The sequence below is a fragment of the Bombus vancouverensis genome, chromosome 8, assembly GCF_051014615.1.
Source record: "Bombus vancouverensis nearcticus chromosome 8, iyBomVanc1_principal, whole genome shotgun sequence".
NCBI classification, from domain to species: domain Eukaryota; kingdom Metazoa; phylum Arthropoda; class Insecta; order Hymenoptera; family Apidae; genus Bombus; species Bombus vancouverensis.
In genome coordinates, this window is record NC_134918.1 from 9,892,759 (window position 1) to 9,911,437 (window position 18,679).

The 18,679-nt window shown below is 38.6% G+C and overlaps 1 protein-coding gene, 1 long non-coding RNA gene and 1 pseudogene across 3 annotated transcripts; all 3 read right to left on the reverse strand.

The window, feature by feature from the left end:
- Positions 1–5,692: 5,692 nt before the first annotated feature.
- LOC117162668 (venom protease-like) lies at positions 5,693–9,187 on the reverse strand (annotated as a pseudogene). The gene is made up of 8 exons (XR_013059116.1): positions 9,155–9,187; positions 8,651–8,703; positions 7,989–8,071; positions 7,516–7,605; positions 6,735–7,037; positions 6,473–6,574; positions 6,250–6,401; positions 5,693–5,921 (listed from the first exon to the last, which is right to left on the reverse strand). The product of XR_013059116.1 is annotated as a venom protease-like (transcript).
- Positions 9,188–10,875: 1,688 nt separating this feature from the next.
- LOC143303029 (uncharacterized) lies at positions 10,876–12,521 on the reverse strand. Its single transcript, XR_013058990.1, has 5 exons — positions 12,367–12,521; positions 12,012–12,290; positions 11,668–11,936; positions 11,488–11,584; positions 10,876–11,325 (listed from the first exon to the last, which is right to left on the reverse strand). It is a non-coding gene; the product is annotated as an uncharacterized LOC143303029 (long non-coding RNA).
- Positions 12,522–14,402: 1,881 nt separating this feature from the next.
- LOC143303027 (uncharacterized) lies at positions 14,403–17,767 on the reverse strand. The gene is made up of 3 exons (XM_076620750.1): positions 17,662–17,767; positions 15,881–15,965; positions 14,403–15,076 (listed from the first exon to the last, which is right to left on the reverse strand). The coding sequence occupies exons 2-3, from the start codon at positions 15,895–15,897 to the stop codon at positions 14,413–14,415; spliced, it is 681 nt and encodes a 226-aa protein (XP_076476865.1). The 5' UTR covers positions 15,898–15,965; positions 17,662–17,767; the 3' UTR covers positions 14,403–14,412.
- Positions 17,768–18,679: the final 912 nt, after the last annotated feature.

Sequence of the window (18,679 nt, forward strand, 5' to 3'; positions counted from 1 at the left end):
GCATCGTCGTCTTCACCTTTTCATCAGCTTTTTCGGCATCCATCTCGCACAAACTTTTTAAAACCCAAATCTGTCGTGCACTATTGCATAAGCAGAGCCGTGGCTGGTTTGCAAATGATTTGCCACATTATCCAGTGTCACTCGTCTATTCCATAGAGCATAAGTTCATGAGAACGTTCAATGTTGTCATCGTGGATGTGGACGGGCGTCCAGCTGTTTTTTCATAACACTTGTGCGATCTTCTTTGAACTTTTGTGCCCATTCGAACACACTTCGTGACAAAACACTTTCTCCATAATGTGCATTAAATCTTTGATAAATATAGGCATCAAACATAGCCTCCGACCACAAGAAACGAATCACAGCATCCTGCACTGTTTTCCTGCAAATCACCATTGCAAAGTGCCATTACTCGCGCAACGGTCACAAACGAATTGACGTAACACAATGAAACCTACACAGCAACACTGAACAGATAATGACGTCATACGAAGAGTGCAGATGGGTCAATACGGTCGACAGAAGTTTTAACTATCTGGAGTGCGGATAAATTTTTACTGAGTCGTATAGGAATCTGTAATCTGTAAGTATACCTTTGGCTGAATGGAAATTTCTGTTACATATAGTCAAAAATGCAGAAACAGTGTATTGAATTGGAAAGTGATAAAAAATAAGTGAAGTTTCGAGGTTGCATGTGATTGCATGAGTACACAGGACGTTTTTAGCGAATAAAAAATAATTTTGAAAGACACGAGACTTATCTTGTATTTTATGCACTCTCTGTGTCCGAATTTCCAGAAGCTCTCTATCTTATGAAGTGTTTTAGATTAGCCGGAAAATTTTGTATGTACATACAAGAAATATACGATCTAAGTGGAATATTTAATTATTCTCTTGATACTGTGGCGGCACTTGACAGTAAACTTCCCAACAGTTTACGTCGCGTGACGCACGACACAAAGAGCCTATACCTGCGGACAAGATAATTGCCAGATGTCGATACATTCGTACCGAATATTTCCAGCTAGCCTAAGGACCGCTATAAATCTTAGTATTTATTTTAGCTAAGGTCCTCCAAAGAGACAAACAGTCTTGGTTTATCAGTCTCGAAGTCGACCACCTACCACGGGGACACACGAGTAATCTGCTATCTCTCTCGTAGGATGCTGCCCGCTGGCAACACCCTCTAAAGGGCAGCTAGCATCCTTTTCCAACGACCAACACGAATTAGCCAATAAACATTAACGTACATTTCCCTCACTTTCCGAAGCAAAGCTTTTCTCAACGAATCCGATGCCTTCGCATCCCTAGACACATCCCAACGAGTCTTCCCCCGCAGCAGCATCGCGACAAAAAGTCAGTCTACTACCGCGAGTCGACATATCACGATCGTTATACTTACACGGTTCGAGCCCCCCTTCTCCCACCTAGCATCCTTTTCCAACGACCAACACGAATTAGCCAATAAACATTAACGTACATTTCCCTCACTTTCCGAACCAAAATTTTTCTCAACGAATCCGATGCCTTCGCATCCCTAGACACATCCCAACGAGTCTTCCTCCGCAACAGCATCGCGACAAGAAGTCAGTCTATTACCGAGAGTCGACATATCACGATCGTTGTACTTACACGGTTCGAGCCGAATAACTATCTAAGCTCTCGACATCTCATGCGATCATTGTCCGCACTCGCAGCGTATCTCGAATCGTAGCTATCCACGCTCTATCTTATAACCGCGACTTCGCGAACCGAATACAATCGCGAATCCTGCATCAAGTGTACTCATTGACATTAGAGTGAATAAACATTTGTCGTTCAGTAAATCTGAGTTTTCCTTCCGACCCTATCACGACATATCCCCTCAAAGTGGTGACCCCGACGTGGTTATCAGTCAAAGAGGTGACCGTGATAGTACTCGAGAAACGTAATACCGTTAATCTAAATCAATTCGAAATGACCACTAACGCCCATTCCAAACGTACGACGGCCGGCAGGGACAACGATAAACGCCCGATAAACGCTCCTTTCCGCGTGCCACCGTTCTTGCCTGACGATGTTGACTTGTGGTTCAAGATGCTGGAATTGCAGTTCAAAACTTTCCGGATCACGAGTGATCAAAAAAAATACCAGACCGTCATTGCGAATCTCGACAAGTCGCACCTGAGATTAATTCGAGACGTATTGGACGCCTCACCGGCGACCGGGCGTTACGCGTACGTAAAAAAGGAGCTCATGAAGAGATTCGGAGAGTCGGACGCCAAGAGACTCCGACATGTAATCGAAAACGAACAAATGGGGGACAGGAAGCCCTCTCAATTTTACCGCGTTCTAAGAAGCAAAGCCATCAATTCGTTAACAGACGATGTCATCCTCATCGTCTGGGAAAGTCGACTTCCGTCGCGCGTACGGAGCTTCCTAGCCTCTGTACAGATCAAAGACCCGGAAACCCGCATACAAATTGCGGATATCATTTACGAATCCACCCGGCAATCAGGGCAGATCGTCGCGGCCAGCGCAGGCCGTCTACCTACGAGAACCCACCCACCTGGCCAGGACAGCGGATTAGGCGACGCTATGGCAGCCGTCATCAACTCGGTCACCGTGCTGTTAGCGCGAATCGACGCCTTTATGAGCGAGATACGAGCGCTAGTAGCCCAGCAAAAAAGCAATGAACACCGTAGGGCACGAGCACAATCACGCTCGCGTTCACAATTCCGCCGCCGTTCGCGCCCTCGCGATCCGCCGCGGCAAGACGGGCTGCGTTACTATCGCGCACAGTTCCGAGAAACCGCGAGGAAGTGCACACTCCCTTACTCGCGGAATTCGAGAAACTGGACCAGCCGTCCGTAAAAGCGGCAAACGACGACAGTTTGGCATCTCGCCGCATATTCGTAACGGACAAGATCTCGCGGATCTCCTACCTGATCAGTCTCACGGTAGACGCGTCCGACTACGCAATAGGGGCAGTATTACAACAACGCGCGAATAACGAATTACAACCGCTAGGATTCGCAACGAAATCTTTGACCCCCGCTCAGTAAAAATATAGCGCGTATGATCGCGAACTACTCGCAATATACACCGCAGTCAAACATTTTCGACACGCCTTAGAAGGCAGAAACTTTACAATATATATCGACCTATATATATATATATATGTATATAAACCTCTCACCTTCGCGTTCAAACAAAAATTAGAAAAATGTTCGCCGCGACAATTCCGACATTTAGACTACATAGGACAATTCACCACCGACATTCGAAACATAAAGGGCCTAGACAACAACGCAGCCGACGCTCTGTCACGCATCGACGCGATAGGGAAGTCGGTGGATCACCAAACTCTCGCCGTCGCGCAAGAAAACGACAACGAACTACGCGACATCGTAAATTCCAACACAACCGCGTTACGATTAAAGAAGATACGCTTTCCTGAGCACGACGCGGAAATATATTGCGACGTATCAAACAACATTGTAAGACCGTGCGTGCCGAAATCCTTGCGACGCGATGTATTTAATTCGCTCCACCGACTTTCCCATCCAGGGATACGCGCAACGCAAAAACTGGTGACGTCGCGTTTCATTTGGCCATCCATAAATAAAGATTGCCGGACTTGGGCACGACAATGTATCCCGTATCAACGATGCAAAGTCACCAGGCACGTATCCTCGCCCGTCGGAACATTCGGAGAATTAGCAGGCCGTTTCGAACACGTACACATAGACATTATCGCGATGCCATTTTCACAGGGCTACCGATATTGTCCAACGTGTATTGACCGCTTTTCGCGTTCGCCCGAAGCCATTCCCATCGCCGACATGGAGGCAACAACCGTCGCTTCAGCCCTCCTCTCCACATGGATAGCTCGGTTCGGCGTACCTTTAAAAATAACGACCGATCAAGGACGCCAGTTCGAATCAAACTTCTTCAATGAACTGTGCCGGTTGCTTGGCATCAAGCATTTACGCACAACAGCCTATCACCCCGCGTCCAACGGGATCGTAGAGCGCCTACACCGACAACTAAAGGCAGCAATAAAATGTCACAATACGAGCAATTGGGTAGAAATCCTACCAATTGTTTTATTAGGCATAAGAACCGCTTTCAAGGACCTGAACGCGACGGCAGCCGAAATGGTTTACGGTACCGGCATACGATTACCGACTGAGTTCTTCGCACCAACGATGCAACAGGCCAATACGGAATTCGCGAACCGTTTAAAAGAGCAAATAGAGAAAATCAGGCCTCACCCGATTACGCGACACGGCGAGAAGAAAACCTTCGTGTTCCGCGAGCTCGAAACAGCACCATATGTATTTGTACGCCACGACGCGAGCGGAGGTCCTTTACAACCACCGTACGACGGACCTTACCAGGTTATACAGCGTGGAAAAAAGACTTTTACCATCAAAATAAATAATAAAAATGTAATAGTCTCCCTAGATCGGTTGAAACCCGCTTTTACTGTATCTGACGACATCGAACAACAACAATTAGAAACTAGCGCAGGAACCCACGACATGTTTATACCGGTTAAAACCACAACTACGCAAAACACCGAGCGGGCACAGCAACGCGAAGACGACTCAAGAAGTCGGTATACCACGCGCTCGGGCAGGAGAATTCGCTTTCCTGATTATTTCCAGGCAGGTTTTAAATAAGTAGCACGTAAGATCTATCAAAAAATGTATAAAACGTTATCACTGGTAAGGGGGTACTGTGGCGGCACTTGACAGTAAACTTCCCAACAGTTTACGTCGCGTGACGCACGACACAAAGACCCTATACCTGCGGACAAGATGATTGCCAGATGTCGATACATTCGTACCGAATATTTCCAGCTAGCCTAAGGAACGCTATAAATCTTAGGATTTATTTTAGCTAAGGTCCTCCAAAGAGACAAACAGTCTTTGTTTATCAGTCTCGAAGTCGACCACCTACCACGGGGACACACGAGAAATCTGCTATCTCTCACGTACGATGCTGCCCGCTAGCAACACCCTCTCAAGGGCAGCTAGCATCCTTTTCCAACGACCAACACGAATTAGCCAATAAACATTAACGTACATTTTCCTCACTTTCCGAACCAAAGCTTTTCTCAACGAATCCGACGCCTTCGCATCCTTAGACACATCCCAACGCAGTCTTCCTCCGCAGCAGCATCGCGACAAAAAGTCAGTCTATTACCGCGAGTCGACATATCAAGGTCGTTATACTTACACGGTTCGAGTCGAATAATTATCTAAGCTCTCGACATCTCGTGCAATCATTGTCCGCACTCGCAGCGCATCTCGAATCGTAGCTATCCAAGCTCTATCTTATAACCGCGCATTCGCGAACCGAATATAATCGCGAATCCTGCGTCAAGTGTACTCATTGACATTAGAGTGAATAAACATTTATCGTTCGATGAATCTGAGTTTTCCTTCCGACCCGATCACGACACATCACCTCAATACATCCAAAACAAAATTTACAGAACTTCTCAGAAAGTTGGTTTACTATTACCAAAATTAGTTTAAATATAATTAGTAAAAATTTAATAAATGCTCGTTTATCGTCTCTACGTATCTAAGTCGTGCAAATATAGCGTACGTAAAAAGTTAGTGTCGTTTCAAAGTAACATTTCAAGCATTTTAAGACTATAATTCTTGACGTAAAAGACAATATAAATCTGAGCTGCCTCTTATCTCCACAATAATACATTCCAACTTTATTTTTCGTGCACGAAAAATGATATTTATGGGATACTAATAATTTTGCAACACTGGGATAATGAAGTCGTCGAGGTACGACGTGACTCTCGTGTAAATGCCCGGATAACCAGGTACGCCGCATTCATGACCAGATGACACAACACCTATTTGATAGTAGGTGAATTGCTGTGGTATCATCAGTGGTCCTCCGCTGTCAGCCTGAAATGATTGTTAAATTTTTAATCATAGTTACTGAAATATTTCAATCGAATTGTATTGAAATTATACTTATATACAGTAATAATCTATTATTGACTTATGTATTGAAATATTCCAATTTAAAATGTATATATTATATGTATTTTGAAAAAAATTAAGATTAGAAGGAAATTAGATTAAAGACCATAATGATGTGTGAGAAATGGGCAAAACTATTAAATTATGTTTATCTATTATTTTTTATGTTCAAGACGTTGATTTGATGTTGATTCGAATTGACATGTCCTCAGACACCGTATAATTTATAGTAAATCTGTAATGTAATTACTCCACAAGCATCCTTTCCACCTCGAGGGTCTCCGCCGGCGCATATTTCTTTATTGGTGATAGTTATGTCAAAATCCTCATAAGCTTTCTCGCATACGGCGTTGGTAACCACTGGCAGTTGCAGTTCCATTAATGCGTTAGTATATGATTCACCTACAAAGAAAATGGGAAGGATATTTAAGAATGAAAATATTTCATTTTATCATAAAACTGATATCACTTACTAAAGTTTAATGCTCCCCATCCAGCAATGAAGGGGTTATAGCCCACAAAGTTTTTATTTCAAAGGGATTTCTGTACGGGGAGACAAATGGGATGTATGTACTCTGAAAAATAAGAAAATAAATGAAAGTGAAGGAAACGAATGACGAAAAGTATGAGAAAGAATTGAACATGCTTTATGATACAATATATGTGTACAGTAAGAAGTTTCAGCAATACCCAGTAGCATAAATATTAGAAACTCAACAATATTTAAAGACTTACCTGAAAATGGAACATTGTCCTTCAGTTTAAGAATAGCAATATCATTATTGTTCGACTCGGCAGAATAATCGGGATGTATTAGTTTAGATTCGACTTCTATTTGAACAGGATGCGCTCCGTCGTCATCTCGTTTTAGATTTAAGTCCCCGATACGAACCACGTACAAATCATCGTCATCTGCACAATGTGCTGCAGTCAAAACATGCCTAGCCGATATTAGGGTACCTGCGCACAGCCATTGTGTTACCCAAAGCGGGTTTGAGCAATTACAGAATCCTACTGCAGCGATCCATGGCCAAGCACCTGAAATGCAATAGATATAGTTGGGAACATACATAATTTTTTCTCGCGTGATGAGTTAGAAATTATTGTTATCCACTGGACATTCGACGATGCAGACTCTCAAATAGAAATTTGATTAAGAGAGAAATTGAATTTTGACTTCAATGGAACAACACTTAGTTAATTCTATACAATTTCCACTTGAAATATACTAAACTCTAAAGTTCGAATATGTAATTTCTTCCCGAACACTTTCTCATCGCCATCCGTATCATTACTCGTATGTCGATTTTTAATTTCAAGTAAAAACATACTCTTTCTAACATGAACTAAAAGGAGGAAATAATTCAAGTTAATAAACAAAGTTACTACCAATGAAACCGTTGTATTATTATTTAAATTAATTGAAACGTACTTTGATTGCTGTTTAATGCCTTTCAATTTCAACCTTCATATTATATCGCTTATTATTGATAGGAAAGGAATAGATAAAACGTACCAAGTTTAGCTGGTCTACCACCAACCACCCTGGTATGCGTTACGTTGCTGAAACCACAGTGTGGTGGACGCAAGGGCACATCCGAGGTTGCTATAAAACATTTATAGTGAAAGAAGTTATTATATTTAGAGAATTGACAGTAGAGTGATGAATTAATTCGTCTTCGCTGGTTGTTTCACGATTATCCTGGTTATCACGTTTGTTTTCTACGTGAAGCGAGTCGTTGGAATATTCGCGAAGTTAACGAAGCATTTTTCACAAACAAAACCGGTGAAGAGGCGAATACTTAGGTGGAATTTTCCCATTAACTTCGTGACCATTAACTTCGTGACCATCTCGAAAATAAAAAATCAAACGTGTTCCTTTCAATTTTATGTGGTCACGCGTGACTTCGCTTTTTTCACTGATAAAGGCTGTGTAACGAGATCGTACTGCAATCTGCAGTATGGAAAAAGACAACTTAAAGTGCAAACCTTTAGTGCGCCCCGCTTGAACCGATGGATGCAGAACAATTAACGCCAAACATGCGAACAGTATATCGAAGCCAGTCATCGTCCTAAAATAAAAAAGTGACGAATCGAAAAGACGCAGGACTGATAACAATGAATGAATCTAATAAAAGAAACTTGGTTCACACTATGATTCAATGTTTTGCAACAAAGAGCGAAAAACTGTGGCGATTTAGAAAGACTGACAACAATAAAGGAAACCGAGTTCGTATTATAAATTGAATTTGCATTAGACAGGAAGCACGATCATGTGAAATAGATCGTAGGAATGACAAATATCATCGACATACGTTTCTGTGTAATTTCATGTTTGAAAATTGTTTAGTATAACACTAGAACGATCAAACTCGTCGCAGTGACAAGCTTCAAAATTTTCATTTGTGCAAATCGCTAAAAAGCTCCATAGCTCTTTTTGTAAAATTAACGTTGATTTCTGTTGAGTTAGTAAGACGACTACAAGAAACTTAGGAGAAAGGTACAAATCAGGAAAATCATTAATTTCAGATAACTTTTAATAGAAAAATCTGGATACTCGTAAATATTAAACACGTTTCTATAGGTACATAGGAAGATTTATAACAAAATACTCTATATAAATTCAATTCTTATATTTCGTTCCTACTTACCTCACCACTCCTGAGAATCGTAGATATACTTGTACCAACTTTCGTCGAAGTACCTATTTATACCATCGCCTTGTCATTTCACTTACAATTATCTATTATATAGCATGTTTTATCGCACATTACCGATAGTTGTGCTACTAAAATTTACAAAACAGCAATAGCGTGGTAACAGAAATGAAAACTTTCGCGCGTACAACATTACATAAAAGTAACCTTTGCGGTGAAAACTGCTCGTGTTTGCGTGTGCAACTATAATTCATCTTAAAAGTCATTGATTTGTAGGCACCGAATTATCAGAAATCAATCACGTAAATCTTAAGAATCTTCTACTTGTACGCTTGATGGTTAACTAAGAGATGCCACTCAACGATGCCCATTTTTACGAAAATTTCGCAATGCTCCAACAGTGATACTTCACGCTCGCGCTATCATACGTTAACAGTATGTCGTACATCTCTGTATATAATATATACGCACTCGAGAGAGAGACTGACACATCGTTACTCTTTTTTCGGGAATCAATCTCTTCTTTGCCATATTCTAGCCACGGATGCTCCGTATTTTCCTACGAATGGAATTCCCTTCGTTGCCACGTTCCCGGAATCGAGCAAATATCTTAGGAAGCAACGGAATTAATGACAACGGAATTCCCAATATTTTTTTGTTTCGTCACGTCTTTTTCATAATATATCTTATATAGGTACGTGATTTATTAATCGTTCGAATGGAAATAATTATTCGTATAATATTCAAATGATTCTAGCCATAAAATAAATTAAAACGATACCTGTAATGCAATCTGCGTATGACGTCAACCTCGATCTATGCTTATACAAGAAATTTTATCAATCAATGACTAGATATACAATAATCAAATATTATACAATTTCCTGAAAACCTTTAGGTGTTAATATTAAGGTGTTAATATCTTTAATATTTGCAAGTTATTGTTTAGCGCTAATTAGTTGGAATGTAACAAGTGGTATACCAGAATTGAGATAATTAAGCCACACGAACAATCTTATTTAGATCTTTTTAATTTTTTAATTCTCTTTCGCTCTAATACTTCGTAAAATTAATCTTCATTAGCTATTAAACTTCATAGAATAACAAGAGATAATTTTTCTTATATAACGTTTCATTCATAAAATCTATCATTAAAGTATATCTTCATAAAAATATCATTCCATACTAACGGTATATTTGGTGTCATACGAGACAACAGTTACCAGTGATGACATATGTGACTTTATAAAGATATCTCGTTTTATTATATATTAAAAGAATGAGTACTTGCTGCTATATTTCAGATGAAAAAAAGGAGGCAATGATTTTACAGTAAAATCGTTCGTTTACAACTGATTCATTTACATTTCATGATAATACTGTGCATTCTGAATATGCTATGATTTGGTTTAAAATAATAAATAGTCCATTCTTGCATACTATTGCTCCAGCTTTACTTGTATTCTCGATATTGGTATAAATAGAAAGACAATTAATGTCGTTCGAGTCTATTTTCGGATCATTTATATTACGTTTAATCCATATAGTTATTATATGAGACATAGTATCGTAAAATTTGGAAGAATAAAACGTTCGTACAGGAAGTACATTTTATGGAAAATTTAACAAATCTGTGTGTACACCTAAAATACGAATTAATGATGACTGATTGTTCATAAGTTTATATACGTTATTTAAAGTCATTCAAAGATATCAATTCTGCTTCCTTTTTTATCACAGGAATAGTTTCTCATTTATATGTGTTCAAAAATACATATAACCGCGCAATAAATGAAGTATATGTCACCTACAACGAAAAAGAGTTTTCCTATATTTAATATTTCCTTTATATACCTATGAAAGTCTATTCTTCGCGTAGTATGAAATTATGAATAAATCTGGAATATTGTTCAATCTGAAAAGAAAAATAACTTATTGACATCATTCATTGATACGAGATTCAGAATGTTTGTTTTGTCTTGCAGAAAAAGAAGGCAGCCCTTTCTTTTAATGTGAAATAGAAAGCGAAAATTTGAAAACAGATTTTTTGGAAATTTACTTGCAAATATCGTTTTCAATATCGTGATTTTCTTCCCAATGGTACTGTACTTTCAAATTTTCCAGTATCCCTCTAAAAACAAAAAAGCGAACCTCGTTATTATTAAAGTAGGCATTACAAGGAAGAGAAGTATTAGAAAGCAGCTCCTTCTTATTATGGATTTCTTTATAATCATGTAAATAAGAAATTCCGGAAATTTTTTCCTAAAGAATTTAATTCTTGTGTTTTGATTGATAATTATTACACTACATACTAACTTTTCGCATACTGTTCGCGTCTAACAATTTCCTAATAATAACTACTTCAAAATTACATATGTTCCTTGCACGAATTCAAAAGTACGTATGATACAATTACAATTGATTCTAAAATAATAATTATTTAAAGATATTAAGATACTAATTAAACGTTTCACTATATTTCAAAATCTGGAACAACAAATTTTTATTTATAAAAAATGAAACTGTGTTTATATATTCTTTGTCATGATGCTATTTCTTATTACCATGTCGACATTTTTTAAAATTCATTTTGTTATCTCTACGCAATATGAAAATTCATATGCTGCTTAATATTTTTTACATATTATGCATCCACCGCATGATATCTCCTGAAAAATCAAAATATTAATGTTATATTATTACAATGCTTCTTAAATTTCAATTTTTGACAAATTTGAAATCCAATATATTTTGCACAATTATTATTTATCAAAAAATTCTAAGTTAGTAACTTTCTTTTCAAATGGCAAATAACATATACTTTGACTTACCTGTAAGTTTTTGTTCCTAATCATCATTTCCTCTTATAGAACATCATTATTGTTCTTATAATTACTACCAGTGTCATAGATATTGTAGTGGCTACAACTGAATTAATAGAAAATCATAAATAACTGTGTATAACAATAACACATAACTGTGTATAACAATGACACATAACTTTTACTTACATATCAGTCGATAAGGGATTACTGTGATATCCTGTTGATGTTTCTTAAGGCACTTGATTAGGTGTGATACGGTATCATTCCTTATGGTATACTGTAGATAAGTATTTTAGAAAATAACAAGAATAAATCTAAATTATTCAGAGGTTCCAGTTTCGGCTTAGACATAAATACAGGACCATTTGCAAAGAAGAAAGGGTGCGTTTCTACAGCCTCGTTATAGTAACCATGAATACCAATCTCTGAATTACTGGTTACTAAACATAAATATCCTATAAAATTTAATATATTTCTTTAATTTTTAATACATACATGAGTTAGTAGTTCTAAATTATGAATCATCCTACCTGTGATATTACACTTTTCCTTATAATATCATCGCTCAAGTGAACAACATTAAGATCATGTAAACCATGTCATCCTATCTTACTGTGAAGATACTTAGTTATGTTATCTAACATTATAAAAATATCATCAAATTCAAGTCCTTTTATTCACATCACATGGCCACGACGATCTGGTTCTTCGTTATATAATGTTCTAAAATTTGTCGTATATATAGGATGTACAAACCGTGATATCAAGGTATCAGTTCTTCCTTCCCAAGGGACAGTTTCATTAAAATTCTGATAGAATTAAAAATTAATTATTAATATTCTAACAATCATATATGTTAAATACATTATAGTCAACGATATATACCTGAGCGAATGTAGGGGTGATTCCTTGATAATTATAAATGTCATCAGCCCTCATCATTGTGCCACTTCTTTGTACTCCAGCCTCTAAATTAACAGCCTAAACAAACATACAAAATTTTATAGAAGCTGTACAAAATATAGTATATATGCGCAATATTGAAGCGTTCAAGGGGATATGAAGGTAATGGACATCACATACACGTGTACTCTCATGCAACAAAATACAATTAGATTTAATAGTATAAGCTCTTTTATTCATCATAATAGATTGGAAATTTAAGTGTCTTACGAGGATGAGTAAAAAGTTACCCGCTCTGTCGGTGTAGATTTTATTTTAAGCAATTGTCAAAAAAGACATACAACATTTTTTGATGTATCACTTTATTTAATCACTCAATTTCTGTATACACTTTGTCCATTTGCTGAAGGACCTTCGTATTTTCTCATTAAAAAATGTTTTGGGCTGAGCTGCGAACCACGAATGTGTCGTGTAAAATTAAGGTAAAAATAAGGAACTTGTTAATTTCCGAAAAGGAGATTAAGTTCTTTTTATTTTTTACTCAATTTATACAATTTTTTCGGTTCGCGATGATACACTTTCGATACTTGGATTAGTTAAGAATTTTTTTATTAGACTGACTGGATGATTTTGAAGGGAGCATTTATATTCTTCCATTCGTTGGAGTGGGAGAAGGTTTTGTTTATACTTAGTGTAAAATTCGGAGAACGGCTGGAGTGATCGAATGCCACTCAGGCGGCTGAGAACGGGTGCTGACCGGACGGTCACACGCGATAAGGCGTTCGGAATTTCGGTTTGTTATATACAGTTGCTCGAATTTCGTCTGTGACATTCCCCCCTTCTTAGATTGAATTTGATCCCTCAAGTTTTCTTCAGAAGACTTTTGTGGAATCGGACTTGACGTGGCTTGAAAATTACAGCTGATTCCTCCTCTCCATCTGAGTGGTATGTGTTGGTTGGAATATAGATGTTGGGTGTTGAGCCCAGGGTGAGTGGTACTGGTGGGGCTGTCGCATTGTGGCTGTTGATTACAGTTTCATTTCGGCAGCAAAATAAATTGATACATAATTTGTTCGGTATACATTTCCTGATGCATTTGAATACCCCTATTTTGTTTAATCCATATATACCTAGTATGCCTAATGCTATGTACCCTAATATCTGGAGCGTGGTCAGTCCCCAATACTGTATATTTTTAATTCTGTGTTCGAAATTAAGAGTTTCTATCTCGTCGCCTATTTTATCGATCGTTGTTTTATAGCCTTGTAAATTATCTATTATTTTCGGTGCTCGCTCGAGTTTATCTAATAGATGAGTGAAACTATCGTTTGTTTTGAGCGCTAGGGTTTTTGTTTTGATTTCGTATATGACTTCGTTTTTTGTTTCGCCTATACGTATGTGTTCGTCTTTGTACAATATATCGCAAGAAGTGTTAGCTCTTATGATGGAAGGCTTGTCAAGTTTTTGTAAGGTATGTTTCGTTTGGCAAATTGTGTCTATTTCTATCGGATTTGCTGGTATCGCAATGTAACAGTTGCTAGTTTTGAGCGGTATAAAGCTAATGTCTTCAATCTTAAGTACAGTTATTTGACAACGTTCAATGTGTGGTTTGAAATTTATTATTTCGCTGCGACAATCGGTTTTTGAATTTCTGTCATGGATTGGTAGTGTTTGTTTGCATATAGTGGTTCCGGCTCGATTCTTACAAAGTTTGTTGAAATACTCGATATCAGCGTTTATAAATGAAAGACCTGAAGTTAAATATATCTGATGTTCGACTACTGGAGCCAAAAATACTCCATTTCTTTTACTCGGGATAGGATATACTTGTAATATGTTCCATTCTGTGTTAGAGACTAAAGGTACTATGATTTTGAAAAATATTTTGTCATCTATTGTGAAGATTTTAAGATCACTGATGTCGAGTATGAATTGAAAATGTTCGGTTTTGGCAGAAATCGCGGTGTTGTACATCTGGCTACCTATTGCCTTGGCGTAATTTTCTATGAATTCATTGGGGTCAAGTATTTATGGACTAATTATTCCTTGTTTGCCTAATATCATGACGTTAAGTATTTCATCTAATTGGAAGTGTAAAGTTTGCATCGCGGTGTCGACTTTCATGATCATCTTAAGCATAGATCTATCGATATTTGCCTGCTGTTGTAATTTTAATATATCACTATATGATCTCTCTAAGTGGTTTAGGTTTTCTGAGTTTACAATTTTTCTAATAAGTGCTGTTTGATTAGCTATTATGGTCTTGATTTTATTATTATCATCGAATAGTTTGTCCATATTTTTGTTTATGAGCGTAAGATCATCATCGTCGAGAGTCCCGAACAGACTTTTCGATGCGGAACCTATGATGTTAAGCAAACCTCGTGTGCTCCGGGTATGTGTTAACGCTTTCAAGTGTTTTGCGAGTTGTTTTAGGTTATTGATGCGATTTTGTAATCCGCCTAACTCTTCGACGTATTGTTCGCTGATTGCACGTGAGTCTATTGTTAATTTATATGATTCTATTGCGCTTATCTGTTCGTATATGTCGCTAGTGTCTAATCCTACTATTACATTGGCAGTGTCGCTGTATAAATATCCTTTTCCTATGTTTTCTACGAATACAGAGTTTCCTTCTAATGGTGTAATATTTATTTGCGCGGATACTATTCCGGCAAAGAGGAGCGTCGACCTGGAAAGTAAGGTTTTAAACGATTACCGTGTATCTTTTTGTCTTGAATCAGATAGTATGGAGTACATACTTTATCAATCGTGTACGGTCCTAACCATTCCACATCAAGTTTATGCCTTTTATGATCGTTATGTATTAAAACAGAGTCTCCTTCTTTGAAAACTGATTGAGGTTTTATAATTTTACGTTTTTGATCGCGCTGATATCGCTGTTTACTTTTGATCAATGTTTCGCGAGCGTGTCGGAGTCTAGAGTCCCATTCCTTTTTGCGGAACGTGACTTCGTCTGCGTATGTGCGTTGGGGATTCTTGGATATTGTGGAGGGAAGATTGGCTTGGTGTCCGAATGTGAGTTCGAATGGCGTGTAACCAGTAGAGTCGTGTATCATTGTGTTATATGCAAGGCATACAAAGTTAAGTTGATCGTCCCATTCTTCATCCGAATTTCGCTGTATCGATTTTAACATGTCTGTTATTACTGCGTGTGTCCGTTCTAACGATCCGTTACTTTGTGGGTGGAAGGATGTCGTTTTGATATGTTCTTTATGGCATTCAGGCGGTCGGTAAGATTTTGTGTTAATGATTTTATTTTCTTTTAACGTTATTGTGTGTTTAGCAAGATTAGTGCATGGTAATAAGTCGGTCTCTAGATTGAATACGTCAAGGTAGAACAGCAATATCTTTTCGATTGGTTCACGGAGGGTTTTCTCTATATGCGAAAGTCTAACTAAATCTTTAAACGTGGAGACTTGATCATACGTATTTGAATTTTCGATAAAATTAGTCATTTTGGCTGGGCACTCACCACCATTGATAAAGCATATCGTTGTCGGTTTTCCTTCCAGGTAGACTGTTTTTGACACTGCTTGTTTTGGAGGTACGTCGTTTTCCTGTTGCAATAAAAGTATATTATTGTCAAGTTTTAATTGTTGATTCGAGAGTTCAAATTTGAATTTAGATAGGGCTGGCAAACCGAGTATGCCGTCTTCTATAATTGGAAAGTTGTCTTCTACCACAAAAAATTCTAGAATTTTGCCAAATAGTTTTATCAAAGCGTGTTCGTTGGTTTTAAATTTAGAGTGTCCTATCGAGAATTTCCGTTCTTTTGTTATTCTTGGTCGTAATACGCATCTTCGCTTGAGTATATTAATTCCTGCTCCGCTGTCAATGAGGAATTTATGTCGCTGTCCGTCGGATCGTAAAAGTACTGTGGGTAGTCTTCCTGTTGTGGCGTTAATTCGTAGGTCTGGTCTATTGGTTCCTCTATTTCTTCCTTGTGTGTCTCGAGATTGTGGACTGCTGGTGGTCTCGGAAATTGGCTGGGTGTTCGAAAATTTTTACATTGACTGGAGACATGTCCGATTTGGTTGCATTTGAAGCATTTTAATTGTGTCCTTTGGGCAAGTGGTATTTGTTCGGTTTGTCGGAAGCTTCTTGGCATTGGATTGGGTGTTGGAGTTGGTTTTTTAGTGATCGGATTAGGATTATTGGTTGTTAGTCGTTGCTGCTCAGGAAGTCGTAATCGTTCTATTGGTTTTAGTCGTCGATTTCGATCTTCCCTGAAGAATCGCTCGATGTCGGTGACTTTCTTTTCGGCTTCAAGGATATTGTATGGTGGATTGGCGAGTAGTAATTGTCCTATTTCGCCTTTCAGGCCTCGGATAAAATCGATCACGGAGTCTTTTAAAATCCTGTCGTTCATAGTTCGTCTAGTAATTTCGTCACGGTATTCGTTCGTTATACTGTATTGTAACTTATTGAGTGCTCTGCGGAACCTGATGATATAACTTTGCACACTTTCGTCGTGACGCTGTCTCGTTTCGCGTAGCTGGTCTTGATGTTCTCTAACAGAGTCTTGGGTGGCTACGTTTCGTCTTAGGGCATCGTACAGGTGTCCGTATTCGTATATCGATATATTGCAGATGGCCATTGCGGCTTTACCCGTGATTTTCCCGATTTTAATCATTTTTAATAGTAACGTGGGTTCGCTACACATGGCTCGTAATTCGCGTACTTCGCGTATGAATTCTTCTACTCCGATATTATCTTCGCCGTTTAATTGCGGAATACATACTATCGCGTCTTTGGCCCGTAAGCTCGGAGAGGCGAATTGCGGTGGACGGTCTTCGTAAGAGGGATGGTTGTCTTCTTCTGTTCGAATTGGAACGCATGGTGGGGAAGTTCTATCTCTCGCGGCAACAGATTCGTCCATAGTAATAAGGGAGCCTAGTTCTGTAGTAGCGTCGCGTCCTATTTTTATTTTAGAGATATTTTTGCCTAATAGTTCTATTTCCGCTGCACGCTTCTTATTTTCACTGTCGGCCGTCCGTTGTGTCTCTTCTACACGTTGCGCAAGAATTTCAATTTGTTTTTGAATTACGTCGAGTATGGCACGAATCGAATTGTCCGTACCTCCGTTTGTAGAAACGGTTTCAATAGTTTCGACTTTGTCGTTTCGTGATGTGGGCATGATTCTAATTGAGCTTATTGAGTCTGAACTACTGTTGCTATTTGGACTCGAAGCGCTTGAGAAACTGGGTTTTCTCACACGGTATCGTGAAAATGAATCCAGATTTTTCAGCTTACCGTAGTAGCTATGGCCGTTGAGGAGTCTCAGGGATGTTTCCTCTCTGGTTGGTTTTAGATTCCGAATCTTATTCGTAGGCTTGCTCTGCGCTGACCGTAGTCCTCTCGTCTAGTTTCACCGTAATGGAACGTTGAAAGTTGCTGCAGGGCCTCGTAGTAGCAAAGATTCGCACTGGGTCCGTTGATCCTTCGATCTTCAATGATGCGCGTACGCCGAAATCGTAATTTCGTTTGCACTGAAGTGAATAGATCCTGGCACGGATCGCCAAAAATGTCGTGTAAAATTAAGGTAAAAATAAGGAACTTGTTAATTTCCGAAAAGGAGATTAAGTTCTTTTTATTTTTTACTCAATTTATACAATTTTTTCGGTTCGCGATGATACACTTTCGATACTTGGATTAGTTAAGAATTTTTTTATTAGACTGACTGGATGATTTTGAAGGGAGCATTTATATTCTTCCATTCGTTGGAGTGGGAGAAGGTTTTGTTTATACTTAGTGTAAAATTCGGAGAACGGCTGGAGTGATCGAATGCCACTCAGGCGGCTGAGAACGGGTGCTGACCGGACGGTCACACGCGATAAGGCGTTCGGAATTTCGGTTTGTTATATACAGTTGCTCGAATTTCGTCTGTGACAAATGCATCGTCGTCTTCACATTTTCATCAGCTTTTTCGGCATCCATCTCGCACAAACTTTTTAAAACCCAAATCTGTCGTGCACTATTGCATAAGCAGAGCCGTGGCTGGTTTGCAAATGATTTGCCACATTATCCAGTGTCACTCGTCTATTCCATAGAGCATAAGTTCATGAGAACGTTCAATGTTGTCATCGTGGATGTGGACGGGCGTCCAGCTGTTTTTTCATAACACTTGTGCGATCTTCTTTGAACTTTTGTGCCCATTCGAACACACTTCGTGACAAAACACTTTCTCCATAATGTGCATTAAATCTTTGATAAATATAGGCATCAAACATAGCCTCCGACCACAAGAAACGAATCACAGCATCCTGCATTG